This window comes from Zalophus californianus, chromosome 7 (genome assembly GCF_009762305.2).
Source record: "Zalophus californianus isolate mZalCal1 chromosome 7, mZalCal1.pri.v2, whole genome shotgun sequence".
NCBI classification, from domain to species: Eukaryota; Metazoa; Chordata; class Mammalia; order Carnivora; family Otariidae; genus Zalophus; species Zalophus californianus.
Window position 1 is genome coordinate 3,798,979 of NC_045601.1, and position 26,061 is coordinate 3,825,039.

The following is a 26,061-nucleotide window of genomic DNA, read 5'->3' on the forward strand; positions in this document are numbered from 1 at the left end:
ATTTTTGGTGCTCCATATCCTTGCCAAAATTGACAGTTTTCGGATTTTAGCCATTCTAATAGGCATGTAGTGGAATCTCATTTTTGTTTTAACTTCAGTTCACTCATGACAGATGAGCATCTTTTTGTATGCTTATTTATCATATCTGTAGCTTCTTTGATGAAATGTGTTCACATCTTTGACTCATTTTTAGTTGGGTTGTCTTCTTGTGGAGTTTAAGTGTTCTTTGTGTATTTTAGATACAAGTCCTTTAATCTGATAGGTAATATGGCAAATAGGACTTGTATAATCATGCACGGAGATGAATGAGATGACAAGGGGGATGAGTCAGTTATGACTTTATATTTCCAGCCTGGGTCTCTGGGAAAATGGAGAGTACCAGTGGCAGAGAGAGTAAAGCTGAGGGTTGAAATCACTTTGGGAGGATGTGGGACGGAGATGACGCACTTAATTTTGAGGCAGGATGGAAGAATACCTGAGAACTGGAGATGAAAAGGGTACTGCAGTACCTGGTTCAGCTTTTGCTGTTGTCGTTACAGATTATGGAGGAAGAGAGGTAAAGAGCAAACCAGAAGTTAGGATAAGAACAGTACAGGGGTGTGTCACAAAAGTGAGGAAGTTTTAAGAGAATCAGATGTCGGCTATGAAAGACTGAAGGCCATGATTGCAGAGAATGTGAAGGTCACACTGTCTCCTTGAAGGTCAAGTCAGCTCTTAGTTCACTTCAGTATCCTGTGCCTTTGTATCTGGGCACTGTAATTTACTCTCAGGAGAACTCTGTCTTACTTTATTCAGCCTTTTATCTTTAGCACCTTGTAGAATTTCTCAAATTGAATTTTACGTCACTGGAGCCACATGAGCAAAGACAGGGGTCTTATTTTTTCTTTTATCTAATACAATGATACAATTATATATCCGTACCTGTCTCTCTATAGTTTAAATTGACTGTGGAAGTACCGGATTCATTGAAAAATACTATTTGCCTTCTCAACCATTCTCTTGAAGAATCCTAACAGTTGTGACTTTAGTCCCCAGCAGAATTAATTAACATGTGTTAATTGTGTGGCTGGTCTGGTGGTGGGAACATGCAGCCTGTTCCCTGCAGTCGTAAAGATGTGCTTCCTTTTCTTCTTTTCTGCCTCTGAAAAGACAATTTTCTGCTTCCTTTTTTACCTATCACTAAGGATGGTAGTAATTTACTGAATAATTCACAGAGAGGGTACAACAGTAAAAATAATTGCCATCACGGAGTGATAATTATTGATAGCCTGTTCATGATTTGGAGTTGTCTAATGAATGGCATACCCACATGAAGTGCCTATTTCGAAATACATGATTTTCTATGTTCAACATGAAAATGTGTAGAAGTACTATGTGTACTGTGTATATTTAACAGTTGTTATTAGACTGAAAAATTATTTCAGTGAAACTGATTACTTACATGGAATACGAATGGACAAATGTCAGTTACTCTGAGCTGAATACTAGTTTTATCACTGGATTCAGTGCCTCTAAGAGAAAGGAGAATTTGTGCTGTAAACAATGAAAGATAAGAATCTATTCAGTAAACACTGTTTCAGCACCTAAAATGAACCAGCACTGTATTCTCCTGTTTGCTTCTCTGGCTAGAGTTTCACTTACCTTGCGAATTAAAGCTATGGTAACTATTTACAGGAAGCTCTAAGTACTTTGTAGGGCTTACCTCTACAGCATTGAAGTGCACCATTGCCTCCAGGACAACGCTGGGATCTGCTCTTGGAAAACAGCTGTCACGTGATGCAATGTCTGTAGTTTAAAACTGCTAAAGTTTTAACCTTTGTCTTTTGTACTATTTTTTCGTAGTAGTAAAATATACATAACATAAAATTTGCCATTTTAACCATTTCAAGTCTATAATTCAGTGGCAGTTAATTATACTCGCAACATGTACTATAACCATCACCTCTGTCCACTTCTAAAACTTGGCCTTCACCCAAAACAGAATTCTGTACCTATTAAGTCATAATTCCTCATGCTCCACTCCCTCAGCTCACTGTAACTCCTAATCTGCTCTGTCTCTATGAAGTTGCCTATTCTAGATGTTTCATGTAAGAGGAATCATACAATAATCATCCCTTGTGTCTGTTTTTTTTTTTAACTTACCATATTGTTTTCAAGGTTCCTCCATGTTGTAACATGTATCTGAACTTAAGTCTTCTTCATAAATGAATAATATTCCATTGTATGTGTATATATCTTTACGTTCATTTTCTATCTTAAATCAATCTTAGCATAATGTGTCATTTTTCTGTATTTTTGATGCTTATGAAGGTGTCATCTAGGTTAATTTTATTCTTTCTAATTCTTTTACAGGTTTGACAGATGAAAAAGTGAAGGCATATCTTTCTCTTCATCCCCAGGTGTTAGACGAATTTGTATCTGAAAGTGTTAGTGCAGAGACTGTAGAAAAATGGCTGAAGAGGAAAAACAACAAACCAGAAGGTAAGATCTTATTCAGATTGAGTGCGGATTATTTTCTAGTTTATAGTGACAAGAAAGCTGCTGGAAAGTAACATATAAAGTAGACGAAATTGGCATTTTAATTCTGTAAAAGTTTTATTCTGTTTAAAAAGATAAAATAAGTTAGAATGAGGGGAAATAAATAAGGTCCTTGACTCAAAAAACACTTGCAAAGAACTCTTGAAAATTTATTTAGACATGACCATATTGAAAAGTGCAGAAGTCAATATTAGACTTGATTTTATTTAATGATTGTTATTAATGATTACACAAATGTTCTTTATATTTCAAAAATATATTTATATTATTACATTTTACAAAAAGAAGTCTTTAAACAATTTTTCTATGGACACAGTAGGTAAAGAACTCTTGACTTTGCATTAGATGTTTTGTTCACACTCACAAACTTAAGATGCTGTTATATTTATAAAAAAAGAATTGTGGGCTTGAAGGCGATGTGAAGTGAAATAAATTTCCCTCCAAGTTGAATATGTATTAATGTACTGGATTTGATTGGATTTGAATATTTTAGCATAATTTTAATTTTAAATGAATCTGTATTTGGCTAATTTAGGACTTCTTATTTCTATGAATATTCTTCTTAGAGTAGAAATTTATGTTACATAATTTTAACTATATGAAGAACTTTCCTGTTAAAAACAAAAATACATGCTATTTTTCTGGAAATTTATTTAGTGTAACAAAATGCTATAAAGCTTAAAAATGCCAGTAGTTTAAAAATGATCACTGTTAAAATGTTATGCTGTTAGAACTGTGGTACTAGTATGCTGCTTGGAGCTGATTTTCCTCCCATTTTCAAAGTTGCTGTAATTTTCTGACATAATTTTTATACTAAAGAGATAAGTATTTCCAGAAGAGAGCTTTTGGCATCAAGGCACAAATTAAGAGTCTAAAGTACATGTCTGGGGCACCTGGGTGGCTCAGTTGGTTAAACATCCGACTCTTGATCTCAGCTCAGGTCTTGATCTCAGGGTCGTGCATTTGAGCCCCTCATTGGGCTCCATGCACCCACTTAAAGTACGCGTGCGTGAGTATGTGTGAGTGTGTGTATGGATTGAGAGGGGGGGTAAGGGAGAGGGAGAGAGAGAGAGAGAAGTACGTCAGAGAGATGTATTCTTTTCAAAACAACCGTAACATTTACTATTAAAAACAAAGCTTGAAATGGCATATCTCAGTTATCACAAACCTCAAACATTTGAAAACAATTTGAGATGTTTGACACTTTCCAAAGTATGACTGAGTTGTGCTTTAGGCACATCATATACAGATGCAAATTTCAACTTGCTATATAATGATGGATAATGATGTAGTGTAAGAATAAAGGGTATTTGTGAGATAGGAAACTGAGGATAGGTCCTAGAAAATGAAAAAATTTGCATATTCTTTTAGTGTTACAATGATAGTTAACTCTTAGATTTTTATAAATATTTGTATGTGTCATTCCTTATCTTTCAAATCTGTTTTCTGTATTAGTTAATCAAATAATACCTTAAATTGTTGCGTACATGTACTCAAGAGTTAAATGACTATGAAGAATAGCTGAGTGTAACTGAAGCAATGCTCAGTTATACCTGAAGAAAAACTTGTGGTTGGACGGAGATGATCTGGCTGGTGACCCTGCAGAGGGCTACAGATGGTGGCAGGGATCAGGAACAAAAAGAGGTTGAATGAGGTGTGACTTGGGGCTTCCAGGCTTGTGGTGAGGACACACACAGCACAGGGGTGCAGGCAGCTTGCAGTGCTAAGGCAAACAGGAGTCTTTCATTCCACCACTGCAGCCTGGTGGGACCCTTCTTCTCGTAATAAACTCCTTCTTCCCAGGGAGTTTATCACGAGAATGTATCTCAAGACGTCCACTTTATATTCAATGAGATTCTGTAGCGCAGCTCTTGCAGACGGCGTAGGAACGAGGTGTAGCATGAATCTTGTGTGAATGGCATTGCCCAGTTGTCTTTGAAATACAGAAAGCCAGCTAAATATCTTTATTTCATTTATGTAATTATGGATTAAGGTAGTGGTCAGTTGAAGCATTTTGTTTCTTTTTCCTTGCTCCCTCATTATTTTTTAAAAATTTGTGTTTTCCTCAACTAGGCCTTATTCTCCTTCCAAATTGCTCCACTGAAAATGTTTTGAGGAAGGACATTTTTGTGGACAGGATTTTTAGGGAGTGTTTCCATTTCCATGGCAGACCCAGGAACAAAGTGTGACAGCTATCAGTTCTGGGAGAATAGTTTGTTGAAAATGAGTGGGGCAGGCCGATCCAGTGTCAGTTTAGCAAAAGAAAATGAACCAAGCAAAACTGTGCTGGAGTAAATAACTTGTACAATGCTTTATACAGTATAAGTACTCACTAAACATTTATTTTATTTCTTTTTTAACCACTGATAAACCAGCCTTATGTGGAAATGATCTACACTGTGGGGGAAATTGTGTAATGGTATATTCTGTTTAGAGACAGATCATGTTTGAAAAATTCAGATTTATTAAACAAATGAATCATGGGATGATTATTTGCGTTAAAAATTATGTTTGCTTTTAAAACGACCAACTTTCATACTGCTTGTGTTTTTTTAATGGTGACGTCATACTGTCAAAAAAGCTAGTTTTTCTTCATTCATTTAGTATTTTATCGAGCACCTAAACACTTAGTGCACAGAGCCAAAATGCTGAAGAAATGGAGAATGCATGGCATATTTTAGTTAAACTGTGGCAATATTTACAATGCATCAATATTGTGTGACCATAGAGCAGTTGTAATTTCCAAGGAATTTCACATATATCAGCCCTTTACATCTAATTACAACAAGTGAAGATAAGGCAGTCATGGTCATTTGGTAGATTTTGAAACTGCACTAGGGGGAGCTAAAGGATCTCTGGAGGTCCAGCATCTAGTTCTTCACAGTCCGCAGACAGTGACTCTGAGCGACTTGAGGGCATAGACTGTGGGAGTCATGGTTATGTTTGTGTCCCTTACCAACAACACGCCTGATGCATGGTGGAGGAGTTCGCTGAACATTTTTGAATGAACGAATAAATAGATGGAAGGGCGGTTAGATTGTCAACCTCCCGGTGAACCTCTCTTCTTCACTACACTTGATTTTCATATTGTGTCTGATACCGGAACTACTCGTATGCTCTTATCGTCTCCGCACTACTCGTTTAAAACTTCTTGAGGGAAGGGGTTATGTAATACATAGTTTTAAGTCCCTCAAGGGGATTTAAAACTTGTCTTTCATGTATTCAGGCAAACTATGTGTGAAGCCCGGTTGAAGTACTCGATGATTATGTTTCTGAGGAGCTTGCAGTCAGACGAATAGAGGAAGAGAGTAGTCCTTCTGGTTAGTCCGACAGTGAGGTCGAGCATAGTCCAGGCTGGAGTCTCTGAGCCAGAGTGGGCTGTGGGGGGGTCCACATCACAGTGGATCACTCTGCTTTGTGTTGACAGAGAAAGGGGGTTGGGAAAGGGTGAACCACCACATGTCTTCAGAGATTTAAATTTCTGAAGTCTTTACTGTTACTGTTTTTGGTTTAATTTTATTGCTTTTATACCACTTGCATTTTAAATGCATAAAGTTCTATCTGTAGTTGTGAGGCAGATTGCCTTTTGAAGGTGGACCTCTGATCCTGAATTCTAAACAACTGATTTTCAAGTGATGTTTGGGAATTGGAGGTAGCATTTGTTTCTTTTATAATCTGATGTTCTCATTTAGAGATTGTATAAATATTCCCTGGAAGTATTGAGGTCTGTACACACTCACAGCCATACTTCCATTTGGGAAAAACCTCAGGAAGAAAAAAATTATCTAGGTCATGAATTGTTCTACTAAGTTTTATATTTTATGTTGATTTTTATGCAAGCTACATTTGACAGGCCCAGCTGGTATGCATCAGGCCTCAGATTACTAAACTATTTAACGTCTATGCAAGTATCAAGGTGTAAATATAAAATTAATGAATAAACATTAGGAGATGATGAATCTTGTGATAACATTCTAAGATGGAATGCAGTTTTACATCCCTAATGCCATTTCAGTATTTCAGTTATGTTCAGGGAGAATCATGAATTACCTTGACTATCAGCAATGTCCCCTTTTGGCTTCTAAGGCAAAAAACTGTTAGTTGACAATGCTGGTGATATCAGAAGGGGTGCATGAAGAAGTGAGAACATTGGAAGTCAGTATCCTATATTTGGCATCTTCTGGTATTAGAATAATATTTAAATACATGGATTTTGTTTACAATCCCCAAAATGTAACTGTGATACTCCTATTCTAGAGGGAAGCTGTTTGGTATTCAAGAGAGTGATTGATTGAACCCAGATCGTTTAAGAATTATGAGTAGCAGTGTCATCTTTTATGTCTAATGATTTCTATTATTATTGTGTTTATATATCTAAAATATTAAATAGCAGGCCCTGGCACTATCAGTGTATCTATAAATGCCAAATAATAATGAAAATATCGGTGCTGTCAACTGCCTTAAATATTTTCAACAAATATATGAATGTTTTCTTTTTTTACTCAAAGAATATAGTTACTATGTATTTTTCATCTCTCCATGATTATAGAGATGGAACAATTTTCATTCATATAAAACTACTAAATATTTCATACCTAGAATTAGTGAGATTTAAATCATGCCCCCTAAACCTACTATATGCAGCCTGAAATGAAGATTAAATAGCATTTGTCTGCTTAGTATATAAGAGGTGGTTTTTGTGGTCATATTTATAATGTGGTGGGATTTTAAATAATAGGGCACAAATTACTTTTCCAAAACATGCAGTATTAGAAGATTTTAGTAAGTAGGACAATAAAAATTATGTGTTAACTGTTAATATATATCATGAATAAGGAAAAAAAATCATCGAAATGGTTTACTTGGAACTTCATTTTGGGCACTTTCTTTTCCTTGAAATTGCTTCATCTAAATTATGGAAATTACATTTTCACATAGAAATTTCATATCTTTCTTTTCTTTCGGGTTTTTTTTTTTTGGAATGGGTTGAATGCCTTGTTTGAGTTATAAGTAAATGTAATTCACAATCTGGTAACTGGAAGGGGAATAAAGTTTATTTGCAAAGAGTTACTTGATGTATTCCATTAATTCTGTTAATTGTTCATATTATTGCAAAGGTGTATCTTAATATATTCTTTCTTGAGAGTGTTTGGGCTCTGTAGCAATCTAATCAAGTTGATTGGGATTTTGATAACTTTAAAGATTAATTCCGATCATCACAAATGTTGTTAGTCATTATGAAACTAATTCAAACAATTTTAATAGCTTTGTTACAAGCTAGATTGATTTCTGAAGCAGTTTTTCTAATGTCTATAAAGTTCCTATCAGTGGTAGCTATTATTTGTACATTCAATGTCATTACTACATTTCCTAAGTTAAAGTTTTGTTTATAAGTGATTTTAATGAATGAAAATGTTAGGAGCTAATGGATTTTTGAAAATACTTTGTTTTCAGTGGTGTTTCTTTTTATACAAGTTCTATTTTCTAATTGCACATGTAGTAGAAAAAGATGCTTAATTTAAAATCATTGAATCTATTTAGGGGCACCTGGGTGGCTCAGTCGTTAAGCGTCTGCCTTCGGCTCAGGTCATGATCTCAGGGTCCCGGGATCGAGCCCCGCATTGGGCTCCCTGCTTGGCAGGAAGCCTGATTCTCCCTCTCCCTCTGCCACTCCCACTGTTTGTGCTCTCCAGCTCTCTCTCTGTTAAATAAATAAATAAAATCTTAAAAAAAAATAAAATCATTGAGTCTATTTAATAGAATTCCTCTCAGCATTTAAAATTTTGTTTCACTTAACACAGATTTTAAAACTAAAATGAAAACTTGTGAGATGAGTGGTATAACCATTTCAGTTTTATTTTTAATCTACTCCTTAAAAGCTTTTGAAGGTTTAACAATGATCCAGTTTATTTGATTAAAGATTGAATAATAATTTCTAGAAACATGTATTTGACTGGCCAGGTTGTAGCTAGAATATGAGCAAATACTACTCATTTCTCTAGCTAGTCATTCAGTATGCTGACTAGCAAATATTTCTTGAGTCCCTACTATGGAAATATAATTGGAGAACAAGGAGTATAAACTTGTTCCCTTGAAGGTCACTTTCCAATAGGAGAAGACAAATAATAAACACATAATCACAGAATAAGGTTATTTCAGGATTTGTTGCTGGTATATTTGAAAACATCTACCATAATATAGCAAACAGAAATTTCTAGTAGAATTAAATTTGCTTGAGATTTTAAGGTTCACACTGTTTTTAGCCAGTCAGGTGGGGCCTCTGTATTAAGCGCATATGTCTATTTGCTGTGTCCTGGCTCCTTGTGAGTCACAGGAGCCATATTTCTTGTGTTTACGGCCCTTAAAGGATTTATAATCTTCTGGTGTGGAAAGGAGGTGAGAACCTGTGAGAATACAGCAACCAAGGCTGTGTAGTCCAGTGCTGAGTGATGTGGTGTGGGTTTTCAAGACAATGCTGGGACAACTGAGGACACCAAGAGGTATGAAAATTGAGACAGCTTTTTGTAGGAATTGGTTCTTCATCTGGGCACTGATTCTCAAAGTGTGATCCCCACACCAACATGGACATCACTTGGGAACTAGTTAGAAATGCCATTGGCCTTATCTCACTTAAGACCACTGGAATCAGAAACTCCTGCAGTGGAGCCCATAGTCTGTGTTTTGACAAGCCCTTCCAGGTAATTCTAGTGCAAACTCACCTTTGGGAACCACTGCCCTGGGCATTGGAGGCCTGTGGAAGAGCACGCGAGGTCCTGGGTTGGCTGCAGGAGCAGTAAGACCAAAAGCAGGGCTGCAGGGCTTTGCCGGGGCCTCCTTGTAGCTTAGCCTGGGCAGGAGGGAGGCTTTGCCGGGGCCTCCTTGTAGCTTAGCCTGGGCAGGAGGGAGGCTTTGCTGTGGGGCCTCCTTCTAGCTTAGCCTGGGCAGGAGGGAGGCTTTGGTGTGGGACATTTTGCGGAGAAGCAATTTGATAAGAAGGCAGGGTGTTTGAAGGCAAAGGGCGAACCCAACAGGTCAACGCAAGCAGCAGTTGGTTAAGATAAATATGCTCGGTAACACTCCCCCACCTTTTTTTAAGTTCTGACTTTTGTTTGTTTGCTTTTGTTGTACTGGCAATTTTGATATATTGGGGAATAGTTTTGCTGTGGATTTCTTATCTTGAAAATATTTTTCTCATTTTAAGAATGGAAGAAGATAGTGTTAAAATTTTTTCTTTCTACTCTCATTTTAACTGGTTATTCATGTTCTGCATTGACTATAATAGGAAAAGTGTCGGGGCGGGGGACTAGATTTTGGAACCCTATCCAAAATAGGTGTTTTCATTGATAGCTTCATTAAAGTATGGTGAGTTGCAGAACGATCTTTTACAAGATAATAATCATATATAATTGTGTAGACAAAGAGCTAGTAAAGTATATAACATTGTGGTTGTTTCTGGATTTGGGGGATTTATAGGGAAGTTTATATTCTTATATATATTGCTTTTTTTAATAAAAAAATAGAGTAAACATTTAAAGAAACTTCTGGAGTTTTTCTTGTAGGGAAAGTTTTCCCCAGGTTTCAATAATTCTAATGTAGTTTAAACCATTATCCTCTGCTTGTTTGGCTACTTTTCCATAGCAAAGGATAATAAACAATGTATATACACTAATCCCTTATTGGCTTTTTTCTGCATTTTGCTTCTCCCCTCATAATATGTTATCATTAGTCATTTAGGTTGTTACATAGGAAGTTGGTGGCTGAAATGGGGTCTAGAAAAATACACAGCTCAGTTTCTGTCCCAGAGTCAACATTTTCGGTTTAAAATTAATTCATTTTACTAAAATTCGCCAACTATCTACTATGTGTTTAGCATTTGTTAAGTATTGGACATGAGTTCAGTTGTAATGGAATGTACTGTTTCTAAAGGGGGCAAAAAAGAGAAAGAAGTTTTAAGGTTTATTCTCTTAGTGACTTTCAATTATTCTATACAGCAATGTTAACTATAGTCACCATGTTGTACATTATATCCTCAGTACTTATTTGTCTTATAATTTGAAGTTTGTAACTTTTGACCAGTTTTACCCAGTCTCCCCACCCTAAATAAATTATATAATATGCTAAGGTTGAAAGCATTTCTTCTAAGATCAGGAACAAGACAAGGGTGCCCACTCTCACCCCTTCTATTTGACATGGTACTGAAAGTCCTAGCCTGAGCAGTCAGGCAAGAAAAAGAAATAAAAGGCATCAGAATTGGAAACAAAGAAGTAAAATGTCTCTATTTGCAGATGATGTGGTTTTACATACAGAAGATACTAAAGACCTCCACCAAAAAATTGTTAGGTCTTATCAATGGATTCAGTGTAGTTGCAGGATACAAAATTAACATACAGAAATCAGTGCTGTTTCTGTACACAAAGAATAAATTATCTGAAAAAGAAATAAAGTGGTTTCATTTATAGTAGTATCAAAAACAATAAAATTAGGAATACATTGGGAATACAATACTTAGTAGTACATTTACTCAAGGAGGTGAAAGATCGCTAGTATGAAAACTACAGGACTTTGATGAAAGAAATTGAAGAAAGCACAAGTAAATGAAGAGGTATCCTGTATTCACAGGTTGGAAGAATTAATATTGTTAAAATGTCAATACTACCATCAGAGAAAGACATGTATCATATGACCTCACTGATAAAAGGAATTCTTAATCTCAGGAAACAAATTGAGGGTTGCTGGAGTGGTGGGGGGTGGGAGGGATGGGGTGGCTGGGTGATAGACATCGGGGAGGGTATGTGCTATGGTGAGAGCTGTGAATTGTGCAAGACTGTTGAATCACAGACCTGTACCTCTGAAACAAATAATGCATTATATGTTAAAAGAAAAAAAGAAGAAGATAGCAGGAGGCGAAGAATGAAGGGGGAAAATCAGAGGGGGAGATGAACCATGAGAGACTATGGACTCAGAAAAACAAACTGAGGGTTCTAGAGGGAAGGGGCATGGGAGGATGGGTTAGCCTGGTGATGGGTATTAAAGAGGGCATGTTCTGCATGGAGCACTGGGTGTTAAACGCAAACAGTGAATCATGGAACACTACATCAAAAACTAATGATGTAATGTATGGTGATTAACATAACATAATAAAAAAATAAATTTAAAAAAATGTCAGTACTACCAAAAGCCATCTATAGATTCAGTGCAATTCCTATGAAGATTCCAATGGCATGTTTTCACAGAAGTAGAAAAAACAGTCCTAAAATTTATACAGAACCACAAAAGACTATGAATAGCCAAAGCAATTCTGATAAAGAAGACCAGAGCAGGAGGAATCACATTTTCTGATTTCAGGATCCGTTAAAGCAGTGTGATACTGGCATAAAAACAGACAAATAGGCCAAAGGAACACAATTGAGAGCCCAGAAATAAATAAGCATATACGGTCAACTGATATTTGACTTTGGAGTCAGTTATACGCAGTGGAGAAAAGACAGTCTTTTCATTAAATGGTGCTGAGAAAATTGGACATTGACATGTAAAGGAATGGAATTCAACCTCTGTCTTACATGATTCAAAAAAATTAATTCAAAATGAATCAAAGATTAAAATGTAAGACCTGAAACCATGATACTTCTAGAAGAAAACATTGGATAAAAACTCCTTGACATGGGTCTTGGCAACAATTTATTGGGTGGGACACCTTCAGCACAGCAACGAAAGCAAACATAAATAAGTGGGACTACATTAAGCTGAAAAAGCTTTTGCACATCAAAAGAAAAAAATCTACAGTGAAAAGACCACCTATGGAATGGGAAAACCATCTTTCTGATAGGGGATTAATATCCAAAATAAGGAATTCATATAACTCAATAGAAAAAAAAAAAAAAAACCCAGAAAACCAAAACCTAAATAAAACAGGAACATTAAACAATAATTCAGTGAAAAATGGACCTAAGTAGACATTTTTCCAGTGACTATATAGGAATGGCCAACCGGTACATGAAAAGATACTCAAGATCACCAATTCGGGAAATGAAAGTCAAAATGACATTAAGGTATCAGATCTTGCCTATTAGAATGGCTAGCATCAAAAAGACAAGGGAGAAGGATGCAACAAAATCTTTGGGTTGCAACAAAAGCAGGTCTAAGAAGGAAGTTTATAGCAGTATAGGCCTACCTCAAGAAGCAAGAAAAATCTCAAACAACCTCATACCTAAAGGAGCTAGAAAAAGAACAAACCCCCAACCCTGTTAGAAGGAAGGAAATAAAGATTAAAGCAGAAATAAACAAAATAGAAACTAAAAAAACCCAGTAGAACAGATCAGTGAAACCAGGAGCTGGTTCTTTGAAAAGATCAACAAAATTGATAAACCTTTAGCCACTCATCAAAGAAAAAAGAGGGCTCAAATAAACGAAACCAGAGATGAAAAAGGAGAAATAACTGACACCACAGAAATACAAAGGACTATAGGAGGATATTATGAAAAATTATATGCAAAAAATTGGACAACCTAGAAGAAGTAGATAAATTTCTAGAAACCTATAACCTTCCAAAATTGAATAAGGAAGAAATAGAAAATTTGAGCAGACCAGTGACCAGCAATGAAACTGAATCAGTAGCCAAAAAACTGCCAACAAACAAAAGTTCAGGACCAAATGGTAAATTCTACCAAACATGTAAAGAAGAGTAATGTCTATTCTTCTCAAACTATTCCAAAAAATGGAAGAGGAGGAAAAACTTCCAAATTCATTCTATGAGGCCTGCATTACCCTGATATCAAAACCAGAAAAAGACAACACGAAAAAGAACTAAAGGCCAATATTTCTGATGAGCGTAGATGCAAAAGTCCTCAACAAAATATTAGCAAACTGAATCCAACAATACATTAAAAATGTCATTCACCACGGTCAAGTGGGATTTATTGCCAGGATGCAAGGGTGTTTCAATATTTGCAAATCAAACAACATCATATATCATCACATCAATAAGAGAAAGGACAAAAAGACATATGAACATTTCAATAGATGCAGAAAAAGCGTTTGACAAAATACAACATAGAGTCATGATAAAAACCCTCAACGGAGTAGGTTTAGAGGGAATATGCGGCAACATAATAAAGGCCATATATAAAAAATCCACAGCTTGTCTTCATACTCAGTGGTGAAAAACTGAGAGCTTTCCCTCTGTTCAGGAACAAGACAGGTATGTCCACTCTCACCACTTTTATTCCATATAATACTGGAAGCCCTAAGCCACAGCAATGAGACAACAAAAAGAAATAAAAGGCATCCAAATTGGTAAGGAGGAAGTAAAACTTTTACTGTTTGCCAGTGACATGAAAGATACCACCAAAAAACTACAACTGATAAAGGAATTCAGTAAAGTTCAAGATACAAAATCAATGTGCAGAAATCTCTTGCATTTCTATATACTAATAATGAAGCAGCAGAAAAGGAGATTAAGAAAACAACCCCATTTACAATTGCACCAAAAATAATAAAGACGCCTAGGAATAAACCTAACCAAAAAAATGAAAGACCTTAACCCTAAAACTAAAACATTGATGAAAGAAATTGAAGAGGACACAAAGAAATGGAAAGACATTCCGTGTTCATGGATTGGAAGAACAAATATTGTTAAAATAACGTTAAAAGCAATCTACAGATTTAATGCAATCCCTACCAAAATACCAATAGTATTTTCCACAGAACTAGAACAAAAATATCTTAAAATTTATATGGAACCACAAAAATGCCCATGTTGCCAAAATAATCTTGAAAAAGAAAAAGCCAGAGGTATCGCAATTCCAGACTTCAAGTTATATTACAAAGCTGTAGTAATCTAAACAGTATGGTACTGGCACGGAAATAGACACATAGATCAATAGAACAGAATAGAGCCCAGAAATGAACTCACAACTGTATGGCCAGTTAATCTCTGACAAAGCAGGAAACAATAGCCAATGGGAAAAGGGCAGTCTCTTAACAAATGGTGTTGGGAAGACTGGATCACTTTCTTACACCATACACAAAGACTAAACTCAAAATGCATTAAAGACCTAAATGTGAGACCAGAAACCATAAAAATCCTAGAAGAGAACATAGGCAATAAGGTCTGACATCGGCTGTAGCAACATTTTTCTAGACATGTCTCCTGAGGCAAGGGAAATAAAGCAAAAATAAGCCGTTGGCACTACATCAAAATAAAAAGCTTCTGCACAGCAAAGGAAATAATCAACAAAAGTAAAAGGCAACCTACTTGAATGGGAGAAGGTATTTGCAAATGACATATCCGATAAAGGGATAGTATCCAAAATATATATATTAAAAAAAACTTCTAGAACTCAACACTTCTGAAACAAATAATCCAATTGGAAAATGGGCAGAAGACATGAACAGACATTTTCCCAAAGAAGACATACAGATGGCCAGTAGACACTTGAAAAGATGAACACCACTGATCATCAGGGAAATACAAATCAAAACTACAATGAGATATTACCTCACACCTGTCAGAATGGCTAAAATCAAAAATAAACAAGTGTTGGCAAAGATGTGGAGAAAGAGGAACCATTTGTGCTGTTGGTGGGAATGCAAACTGGTGCAGCCACTGTGGAAAACAGTGTGGAGTTTCATCAAAAAATTAAACTACGGAAGTTTAATAATTTATTCCTAAATTATACTACAATCCAGTAATTGCACTACTGAGTATTTACCCAAAGAATACAAAAAAAATTCAAAGGGATACATGCACTCCTATGTTTATTGCAGCATTATCGACATTAGCCAAATTATGGAAACAGCCCAAGTGTCCATCAATAGATGAATGGATAGAGATGTGGGGTGTGTGTGTGTGTGTGTGTGTGTGTGTGTGTGTGTGTGTGTGTGTGTGTGTGTGTGTGTGTGTGTACGTATATATAATGGAATTTTATATACTGAGCAAGATACGTCAGGGAAAGACAAATACCATATGATCTCACTCATATGTGGAATTTAAGAAACAAAACAAAAGGAAGAAAAAAAGAAACTCTGAACTGAAGAGAACAAACAGATGTTTACCAGAGAGGAGGTGGGTGGGGGTGGGGGAAATAAGTGATGGGGATGAAAGAGAGCACTTGTCGAGATGAGCACACAGTGATGTATGAACGTGTTGAATCACTATATTGTACAACTTAGACTAATATAACACTGTATGTTCACTGTACTGGAATTAAAATACTTAAAATTTTTTAAAAGATGAGATAACGATTTGTTGGCTAGGGTATGGAGAAAAAGAACCCTTGTGCGCTGTTGGTGGGAATGCAAGCTGGTGCAGCTACGGTGAAAGACAGTATGGAGGCTCCTCAAAAAGTTAAAAATAGAGCTACCCTGTGATCCAGCAGTTGCCCCGCTGAGAATATAGATGAGGGAAAGGACAACACCGTGTTGAAGAAATCTCTGCACCTTTATCTGCACTGCAGCGTAATTCACAACAGTCAAGATGTGGATACAACCTGAGTGTCCATTAACACATGAACAGATGAAGGAGGTTTGGTGTATGTATTTATACAAGGGAATATTATCCAGCCATAAAAAGGGAGGAAATCCTGCCACTTGTGACAACATGGATGGGTCCTAAGGACACTATGCTAAGTGCTATAAAAGTCAGACAGAAAAAGGTAGATACTGCATGATCTCACTTTTTTGTGGAATTTAAAAAAAAATGGCTCAGCAAAAGGGATCAGACGGGGTTGGTTTGAGGGGGATTTGGAGGAAGGTGGACAAAAGGGACAAACTTCCAGTTGTATAAGTATGTACTAGGAACATAATGTACAACATGATGACTGGAGCTAACACTGAAGTAGGATATAAAGGAAAGTTGTTAAGAGAGTAGCTCCTAGAAGTTCTCATGACAAGAAAAAAGATATATTTTTTGTATCTATATGGATGATGAGTGTTAACTTACAGTATCATTTTCTGACATATTGTCAAATTATGCTGTACACCCTAAACTTATACAGTGTGGTATGTCAATTGTATTTCAAGAAAACTGGAAAAAATTAGGAAAAAAGTGCTAAAAAGGAAGGTCATTTTTTAATGGGTTAATGTAACAAGAAGACCTTACTTTGTTGGGACAAGGAAAGGGTTCTATGGGACAGTAGAGTGTGAGTTTGCCATTTTAAGAAAAGAGGGAGTGTGAGTTGGGAGCACTGCACGGCTGAAGAGCTCTGTTGTAGCATCACGGAGGAGGTGGATGCAGACGTGAGCAGAGACAAGCTGTGCAGGACCTTTGAGGTTGTATGGAAGGGCTTTGGAGTTTATCTTAAGAGCAATGTGAACTTATGTAAAGGTTTGAAGGAAACTTGATAAGATATATTTTCAAAGGATTTTCACAATCTATAATGTCTTGTTCAGTATGAAACAAATCAATGCAGTGAACCTTCAATCTGGTCAATTGTGCACTTGTTTGTGGTTTGTCATGTCAGTATCAGTCACAGATATCTTAATGCAGTGGCTCAATCTTTTGAAATTGAAGCAAAAAGTGTATCTCTATGTTTGTGAAACATTAAGGAATAAAGTTCTGTTGGAAACTTCTAGAACCTGTACAACTTTTACATTTTCTATTGTTTTTGTTTGTTTGTTTTGTCTTTTAAGTAGGCTCCATGCCCAGCTTCAGGAGCAGGGAAAGCGTTCATCCCTCTAATCATTGTAAATCATGAAACATAATCAAGAGTGACTCATAAGACACTGAACGTTGAGCAGAGACCCAGCAAAATAAGGACAGTTCTCACACTTCCAAAGCAATTGAACAGGAAATGATAAAAATGATGAGAGGAGTGCTTTATCTTTGACTAATTGTAAACACCAAAAGCTTAGAATCAATAAGGAACCATTAATTCTAGGGATGTTTGAAAAATTGATCTCAGGCTAAGGGTTTTAAAAGTCAAGGGTCCTTAGATCAATCAAAGTCAAAACTTCTTACTTTGGAATTTATATGATGTTTTCACTTAAAGATTTTATCTAAAACATGTAAATAACCATATTTATTTTCATAGTTACATATGTATGAGAATTATTGGAGATGGACTTAATAATTCTTTAAATGTCAGTGGAGGTACTCAGATTTCAGTTTGGCCTGTGACTGTCGTCATACTGTAGTGCCTGTCCAGCTTTTTGTGCATCATTTTACAGTGGGGCTAAGAAAATTAAGTTCTAGAGTAAGTCCTATTAGAACTTTCTTCTTTAACTCTTTTTTTTTTTTTAAAGATTTTATTTATTTATGTGACAGAGAGATATCGAGAGCAGGAACACAAGCAGAGGGAGTGGGAGAGGGAGAAGCAGGCTTCCCGCCCAGCAGGGAGCCCGATGCGGGGTTCGATCCCAGGACCTTGGGATCATGACCTGAGCCGAAGGCAGACGCTTAACGACTGAGCCACCCAGGTGCCCCTTCTTTAACTCTTTATATGAAATTCTAATATGTAAGATACTTAGAACATATTAAATTATTGGCAATTTCTAAGATACATAACTTTAGTTTTTCTGTTTGTGTGTGATGCTTTAAAGAGGAGGTTAGAAAGGCAAGTGATTTTTGATGCAAAATATTTTTTAATATTTTTTCCATATTAAAAATACTTATTATATTTCCCCATACACATTTTAAAATGTGACATGCAGCATATATTTAATTTTTGCTTTAAGAATTGCAAATCCATTGCCTAGAACAGTATCCTGTTAGGTAGGATTCTTGCTCTAAATATTTATTGAATGAAGGGATACACCTAAGAAGTTATATATGGGCGTGCAGAGTTTCAGTAAAACTGGGTATTACTAATAAAACTAAAGCATTATGAAATGAAATTAATCCCTGACTGACTGGTAAACATTTATAGAAAGGATAATGAGTGAATGTAGCAAAGCCCATAAGATTGCAGAAACTCACCATACTTTTTATAAAAAGTTTTTTAAAAATTATTTTTATGCTATTAAGAGAAAAAAACCCAAGAATTTAACAGGAAAGAGCAGGTAGAGGACCTATTATGCCTCTGGGTTAAAAAAAAACAAAAAACAAAACTTAACCTACTCAAATAATTTAAAGAAAAAACCCACAAAGATCCCAGTAAAGAGTTATAAATTTGTATAAAAGTTTAAATTTTCAAAATACAATAGCAAATACATATGTATTTGGGAACTGCTGTTCTAAGTGCTTGTATTAATTCAGGTAACCCTTACAACAGTGTTAGGAGAAGGATATCATTATCATCCCCATTTTACAGATGAGGAAACTGAAGCAGGGCTGTTAAGCGTCAGAGCTGAGATATGAATGAGGTGTTTGTATCCTACAGGTTGGACTCTTAACCATGACGTTGTTTTCCCTTTCTTAGTCGGGTCAACACATGGCAGAATGTGAGCTTGACTTTACAGTAATGAGACCAGCTCTGTACCTGTGTGCTCTAGACATTCCCTCTGAAAGGTCTGGTGGATTCCCTATTTCCAGGGTCATACTCAGGGGCCTTTGTACAAGGGTATGGAGACATTTGCTGTGCAAATGATACCCTAAAGAGGTCATTCCAATGGGACAGTCATGTTACCTTGACTCTCCATGTTGGTATCCGGCAAATGTTCTCAGGGTGCAGGATAGTAAATAGGTAATAAGTAGATAGCTGCTTAGTGATTTGGGCAGTAGGTAGGGGAGAGATTAGTTAGGACTCTGAGGCTATATCTGTGTTCAGTAGGAAAGAGTGATGTCATCTTTGATTAGTTAAGTCATCTGTGGGGGAAAATAGGGTATGGTGACAGTTTTACTCCCTTCTTGCCTGGTCTGGCCTAGCATCAGCTTGAACGTAGAAAGGAAGATGTCCTTTCCCTGCTGCCTCCCAGATTCTTTATTTGAAACATGTAGGTTAAGCATCACAGGAATGGAGCTCACACTCTTCATTTGGTTGTATGGTATGACCTTACAAAGCTTTTGGAATCGAGGAAATAGCTGCTTTGACTGGCTGAAGAACTGGCCTATACGTGTTGTCCTACAACGTATATTTACTCACAATGCTCCTGACATTCCATGGCATGCAGACAAATTGCAGATATGGAAAGTGGGAAGAAGAGCATCTTTATGTACGCCACCTGCCTAATTTGCACCATCTGTCTGTCACTCTCCAGGAAAACAGAATTCTCATGATTGGCTTAACAATTAAAAGTCCCTTGACTTAGGGTGGGAAAATTACTCCTTCCCTGAGCGCAGGGCTACCAGAAGAAAAACATTTTAATAACTTGTGACACCTTTTGGTGAGGAAGAAGAAATGGTTATTGGTAAGACAACAAAGTCTGCCCCTTGTTTCATGATCTCATTTCAAGACAAAAATGTAAAGAGATACCTTCATCTGGCTACTTTTCAAATATGCCAAGATATTAATATTTTGATGCCTCTAAAGTAGAGCCAGTTTTCTCATGAAGAAGTATTTCTGTAATCAAAGTTTTTTTTTTCATTTTGCAATAAAATGAAGGCTTTATATATATTTTTTAATATTTTAAAAGTGACTTTAATAATTTATATTTATGATAAATCCTTCTTCCCTAAGATTTATAGTAAAATATTTTCCCCGAAATTATTTCCACAAGTATATTTGTGCAGAATAGCATTTGCATTCATTCATTCATTCATTTATTTAAAATATTTTTAAGGATTTTATTTATTTGAGAAAGACAGCACGTGTGCACAAGTCGGGGAGGGAAAGAGAAGCAGACTCCCTGCTGAGCGGGGAGCCCGATGTGGGGCTTGATCCCAGGCCCCTGGGATCATGACCTGAGCTGAAGGCAGATGCTCAACCAACTGAGCCACCCAGACGCCCCGAGACTTTATGTTTAAAAGTACTTTTGTTTTAGCTATCTGAGGGAAAAGGAGCTCACCATTGATTTAAGACATTTTCTTATCCAGCCAGTCACTTTTCAAACTGCCGATACATCTTAGAGGTTTTATTGTTCCTGGATTTTAATGTCTTTGTTGCATTACTTTTATCAGGTGGGTTTTCCCAAAGGTCACTAACAGTAAAGAAGTGAAGTGGCAGATGTGCTCGGGTTGAGGCACGGAGCTTTGGCAGAGGAGGAGGGGTGGGGAGGGTTAACCAATCTACCCAGTCTAAGGAGCAGGCCTGGCTAGGGTGTACATGGGGTCTTTGGGGGGAAAAAAACCCTTCTGAAATCTGTCTTCTATATTGATGTCAAAGTGGGTGCTGGAAAATGGAAATACCGGCATTTGTCCTCACTGTTTTCCCATATTAATCCCATGACTGAAATCCTGCATTGGTGCAGAACTTTGGGCTGAAGTTCAGTCTGTCCAACTTAGAGGCTCACCTTTCATGAGCATCCTTTCCATCTACACTGCTGTTTCTCCACACGCACACCCTTCCCTCAATCTACACAGAATACCAACACAGGACTAGTACAACTAATATTGATGCCATTTCCCTGCCCCACCCCCCTTGTTTTGGTTATCCATACTTGTCCTGAAAATTCAACTGATGCATCTCAGGAGATAGTCAACAGGGTGAAAAGGCAACCCATGAAGAAAGAGAAAATATCTGTAAAGCATGCATCTGGTAAGAATATCTAAGAAAACTCTAAACTATTTAACAACCAAAACCCCAGATTTTAAAATGAACAAAGGACTTGAATAGATGTTTCTTCAAGGATTGCCAGGTTAGTACGTGAAAAGATGTTCAATATCACTAATCCTTGGGGAAATGGAAATCAAAACCACAATGAGAAACCACTTCACACCCATTAGGATAGCCATAAAAAAATGAACAAAACCCAGAAAGTAGCAAGTGTTGACAAGGCTGTGGGGCAATTGGAACCCCTGTGCACTGCTGGTAGGAATGCAAAAATGGAGCAGCTGCTATGAAAACAGTGTGGTGGTTCCTTAGAAAATTAAAAATAACATTACTATATGATTTATCAGTTCCACTTCTTGGGTATATACCCAGAATTGAAAACAGGGACTGAAAGATGTATTTACGCCTCTATGTGCATAGTCACATTTTTTGCAGTGGCCAAATGGTGTAAGCAACCCAAGTGTCCACTGATGGATTAATGGATACCAAATGTGGTGTACAGTGCAATATTATTCAGCCTTAAAAAGGAAGGAAATTCTGACACACGCTGCAACATCGGTGAACCGCGGGGAAATTATGCTAAACGAAATAAACCAGTTACAAAAGGACAAATACTGTATGTTTCCACTTATTTGAGGTTCCTAGAGTAGTCAGATTCTTAAAGACAGAAGTAAAATGGTGGGTGCCAGGGGCTGGGGAGTTAAGTGTTTGATGGATATAGACTTTCAGGTTTTCAAGATGAAAATCCTCTGGAGATTGCATAATAATGTGAAATATTAAATATCACTGAACTATAAATGTAGAAATGGATAAAATTGTAATTTTATGTTCTGTATATTTTATACAATTTAAAAAAACTTAAAAAAATTTTAATTCAAGTATCACATCTTCCTGGGAATCTTTAGGGGATATTCCCGGATTGACTTAGATGTGCCCATCTGCTCCCCACAGCACCCCTGGCTTGCTTTCATATCTTCATTGACACTGTACATAGGGAGTAGATTCATGTTTTGTGAAACGGGAGAGAGACCTTTTTAAAGAAAATTTGGCATAAAATTGAATATTTTTTGGATTGAGGAAAGTAATATAAATTACGAATTTGGAAAAGTTGAAAAATATCACAAATATCACACAAATCCAGAAAATTAATATAATGTGATAATAATTTATTCCCTCAAACATCCCTACAGTCCTTTTTTTTTTTTTTTTTTGCTACACACTCTTGGATCTCTGTATGACAGTTTTGTAAATTCATTTTACATAGAGAGGATAGAAAAATAATTCGGTCTTCTGCTGTTATGATTGAGAGAACTAAAAATTTTTTTGCTAATTTAGAAAATTTTCTTTTAGCTTTATGACTCATTATTGATAATGACATGTCAGTATTTTTAGGATTGTTGTCAAATTTGGGAAAATCTGCCTCAGACTTTTTTCATATGTAAGCTAGAATATTTTAGGGCTTTTCAAGTTTTTGTTTGGAATGTTTTCTTTGGATTGACAGCACATGTTAACCAGTTTGTCACTGATATCCAGTGTTCCTATACTAGTTAGGTGGCACAGGATGTGTTAGGGGTATTCCTGGGAGGATAAGTAATATTTTAACCATCATGAAAGTGACCAGGAAGCTCATAAATATATCCCATTAAAGCCAAGTTAAATATGCCAACTCAGTTTCCCTTTAGCTGGATCCTGAAAATGCTACATCTGTCCACTGCCTCTTAACATGCCCCAAATGTGACAGAGAGGTCAGATTAAAAAGATAGTAGTGTTTACCAACTGTGGTAAATGCCTGACTTTTGCAAATTTTATAAACAATTAACCACATAAACACAATGCTGTGTTGTAGAGCCTGAGAGGTTTTGAAGTCAGCTTGTTTGCCTCCTGGACCTCCCACCAATGATGACTTTGCTGAGCCTCTTGTCCAGTTCACTGTGATCCGCAGGCTCCTGGGGGCAGGGCGTGTCCTGTTGACATTCTTTTTCTTGATCCCTAGCTCACTCAGTGCAAGTCTACTGAATGAATGAATCCAGTGGCTGATTGACTACTAACATAAATAACGGACCATACATGTGTCTCCTTCCACTGTGATGCTGGTGAATGGGTCTGAGTCCCGAGAATAGGGGGCTCTTAGTGCTTGAGCTCAAAAATCTGTGGGCACCTTACCACTTGGTTCCAGCCTTGTACATAAAGTAGTGAGCTGAGTCACCTCCTGCTGCTAATTTCATGTGCAAAACGCTAATCTGAAGAAGTGTTCTCTCAGGGTCTATCAAATGACCATCTGTGATTCTAGATAGACAGACTTGGGGGTCTTTTGAAAAGTAAAGGGGGCATATTAAGTTGATCATGTGACTTACATCTTGGAAGTTATAAAAAAATTCAGATCACAGTAACAATTAGTCTGTTGAGATTTTTGATAGAATATGCTTCAGACTGAATATGTTCACCTGTGAGAAACAAAAATTATATTTGAAGGAGGTAATTCAGTTATTCTTCAGAAAGAACTTGGCAGAAGTTATCATTCAGCAATATATGCAAATACTGAACCTTTATATTGTACATCTGAACTTAATATAATGTATTTCAATTATACCTCAATAAACTGATCTGGGCTCAGGGAAACCTCAGATTTTCATTCTGAATAGACTTCTATAACCGCAAGCGCAGCACAGTGCTCACGTGGTTTAGTTACGAGACAAAGTGAGGACCATGGAGATCCTGTCCACTCCTTTGATTTTGTGAAATAGACTTACAAACTTTTCCAGCACCGTGTAATACTACTACAGAGCCCAAAATAAAAGAAGTAAATGAGCATTTTGAAAAAGGTTTCCATGATAGTACTTCGATATTTTTTCCCTAACCTAACCAACCAGTGGTGAGAGTGTTAAAAAGAAAAAGGGGGAAAAGCTGTGTCACAGAACTTTCCACCCCCCAACTTGAAGGAAAATAATATTTTTAACAACAATCACAGCTGCAGCATAGACACCTCAGGAGTTCTTAGAAATCTACCAGTTTTGCAGGTTATAAGAAAGCTGAGGGCAGAGTTCTTTCCCTATTTTCCATTCAACGCTTCTGATATCCAGGGATACCTTTAACATGAAACCAAACATGACTTCGGTGAAGCAGGTGGAGATAGCAGTTCGGTTGAGGAAGCAGAGGCCTCCTCGGTGGTGCCGGGCTGGAAGAGGGCGGCAGGGGCTGGGTCCTGTCCCTGTTCCTCTGCCCTGAGGTCCCAGATTCCCCTGGGGTGTCTCAGGTTTTACCCTTCATGAGGTCGGTGTTCTCAGATTTGTTTGTCTGTTTAAACAGAATGATGTCTTTAGTGTTAGTTAGAAATTGTAATTTCCAGGGGCGCCCGTGTGGCTCAGTCGTTAAGCGTCTGCCTTCGGCTCAGGTCGTGGTCCCAGGGTCCTGGGATCGAGCCCCGCATCGGGCTCCCTGCTCCGCGGGAAGCCTGCTTCTCCCTCTCCTTCTGCCTCTGCTGCTCCCCCTGCTTGTGCTCTCTCTGTCAAATAAACAAACCTTTAAAAAAAGAAAGAAAGAAATTATAATTTCCAGAGCTCCTTTCCAGTTTCAAATTACTTGAATTTATTTTACATCTTGCTTTAATGATGTCTGAATTTTATTTTACTCACTTAAAATAGTTTTCTCAATATCCTCTTGAGTTTTACTAGAGCCTTAAATATAGTAAGCACATATTAAAATATGACTTCATTTCAGAAAAATTAATCTTTATCATTTTAATTATTGTGAGTAAACATTTTACTCACTTCTGTAGTTGCAACTACTTCTTAGGCAGAGCTGCAGATAGTAATAATTTCCAACAGATGCCATAACCAGTACTAGAGAACTCATTTATCCAAAACTGTACAGTCTGTGAATCAACTTACTTTTCCTTATGGGTAGTCAGTACTATATCTTAAGTTCTGTGTATTGAATGCCTTCACTGAAGCCAAGGATCCAGTTTCATCCATCGAATGAAGAAATTCTTCCTGCCTATTCTGGTTCTTAAATGACACTGTTGCCAATGAAAAATGTTACATTCTCTAAATTTTACATAACCAAGTGAAATTATGGCTTCATGATAAATTGCAGAAATTTACTAAATACTGTCTGTAATTTTTAATTTTTTCTTTCTTCGTTTGACCCAGCTGCTATTAATTTGTGTCCTCCTGTATTTACTCTCATTAATTTGCTCTCCTTTCATAATTTGTGGATGTGTAAAGCTGTGATTTTTGGAAGACAGTGTTTTCCAGCAACATCGTAGCATTCAGCAAACATATTTCATACAGGCTTTGGAATCAGACAACTCTCAGTTTCAATTGTGGGTCTATCATTTAATACATAGCTGACTGACCTCATTTAATTTCTGTACTTCAACTTTATGAAGTCTGTTTCCTCATTTCTAAAATGAGATTAAAGAAATTCTAACTACGTATGGTGGCAGATGTTAACTGGACTTATTAATGGTGATCATTTTGCAATATATGCAAATACTGAACCTTTATATTGTACATCTGAACTTAATATAATGTATTTCAATTATACCTCAATAAACAGAAATAAAAAATTAAATGAGGTAAAACTTACTTCCCAGAGCAAATATAGAGATCAGCACCTGGTACATGCTAATTACTCACAAAATTATAGCTGTATGTATCAGTGCTGTTTTAGAAAAACTGACTTTTTATTTTTCTTTTGTATAGTCCTGTGAATTCTAAAACGTGTAGATTTGTGTAGCCACTGCCACACTCAGGATGCAGAAGTCCCATACCCTGAGGAGCTTCCTCATGTTACCCCCTCATAATCATACCCCCGTCCGCCCACCTCCTGGCAACAGCTGCTCTCTTCACCGTCACTGTAGTTGTGTCCTTTTCAAAATGTCATGGAAGGAAGTCAGACAGTGTCTCTGTCACTCGGCATTACTGCCTTGAGACTCATC

At 36.8% G+C, this 26,061-nt stretch overlaps 1 protein-coding gene across 9 annotated transcripts in view; it reads left to right on the forward strand.

Moving 5' to 3' along the window:
- PDE10A (phosphodiesterase 10A) overlaps positions 1 to 26,061 on the forward strand; it is a 582,460-nt gene that overhangs the window by 404,336 nt on the left and 152,063 nt on the right. For 8 of the 9 annotated variants that reach the window (XM_027601960.2, XM_027601968.2, XM_027601965.2 and 5 more), the window contains one exon: positions 2,353 to 2,481. In XM_027601960.2, coding sequence (XP_027457761.1) covers positions 2,353 to 2,481 — 129 coding nt within the window. Of the gene's footprint in view, positions 1 to 2,027; positions 2,088 to 2,352; positions 2,482 to 26,061 lie in introns of those variants that run through there. The other variant, XM_027601966.2, reaches the window with a different exon arrangement.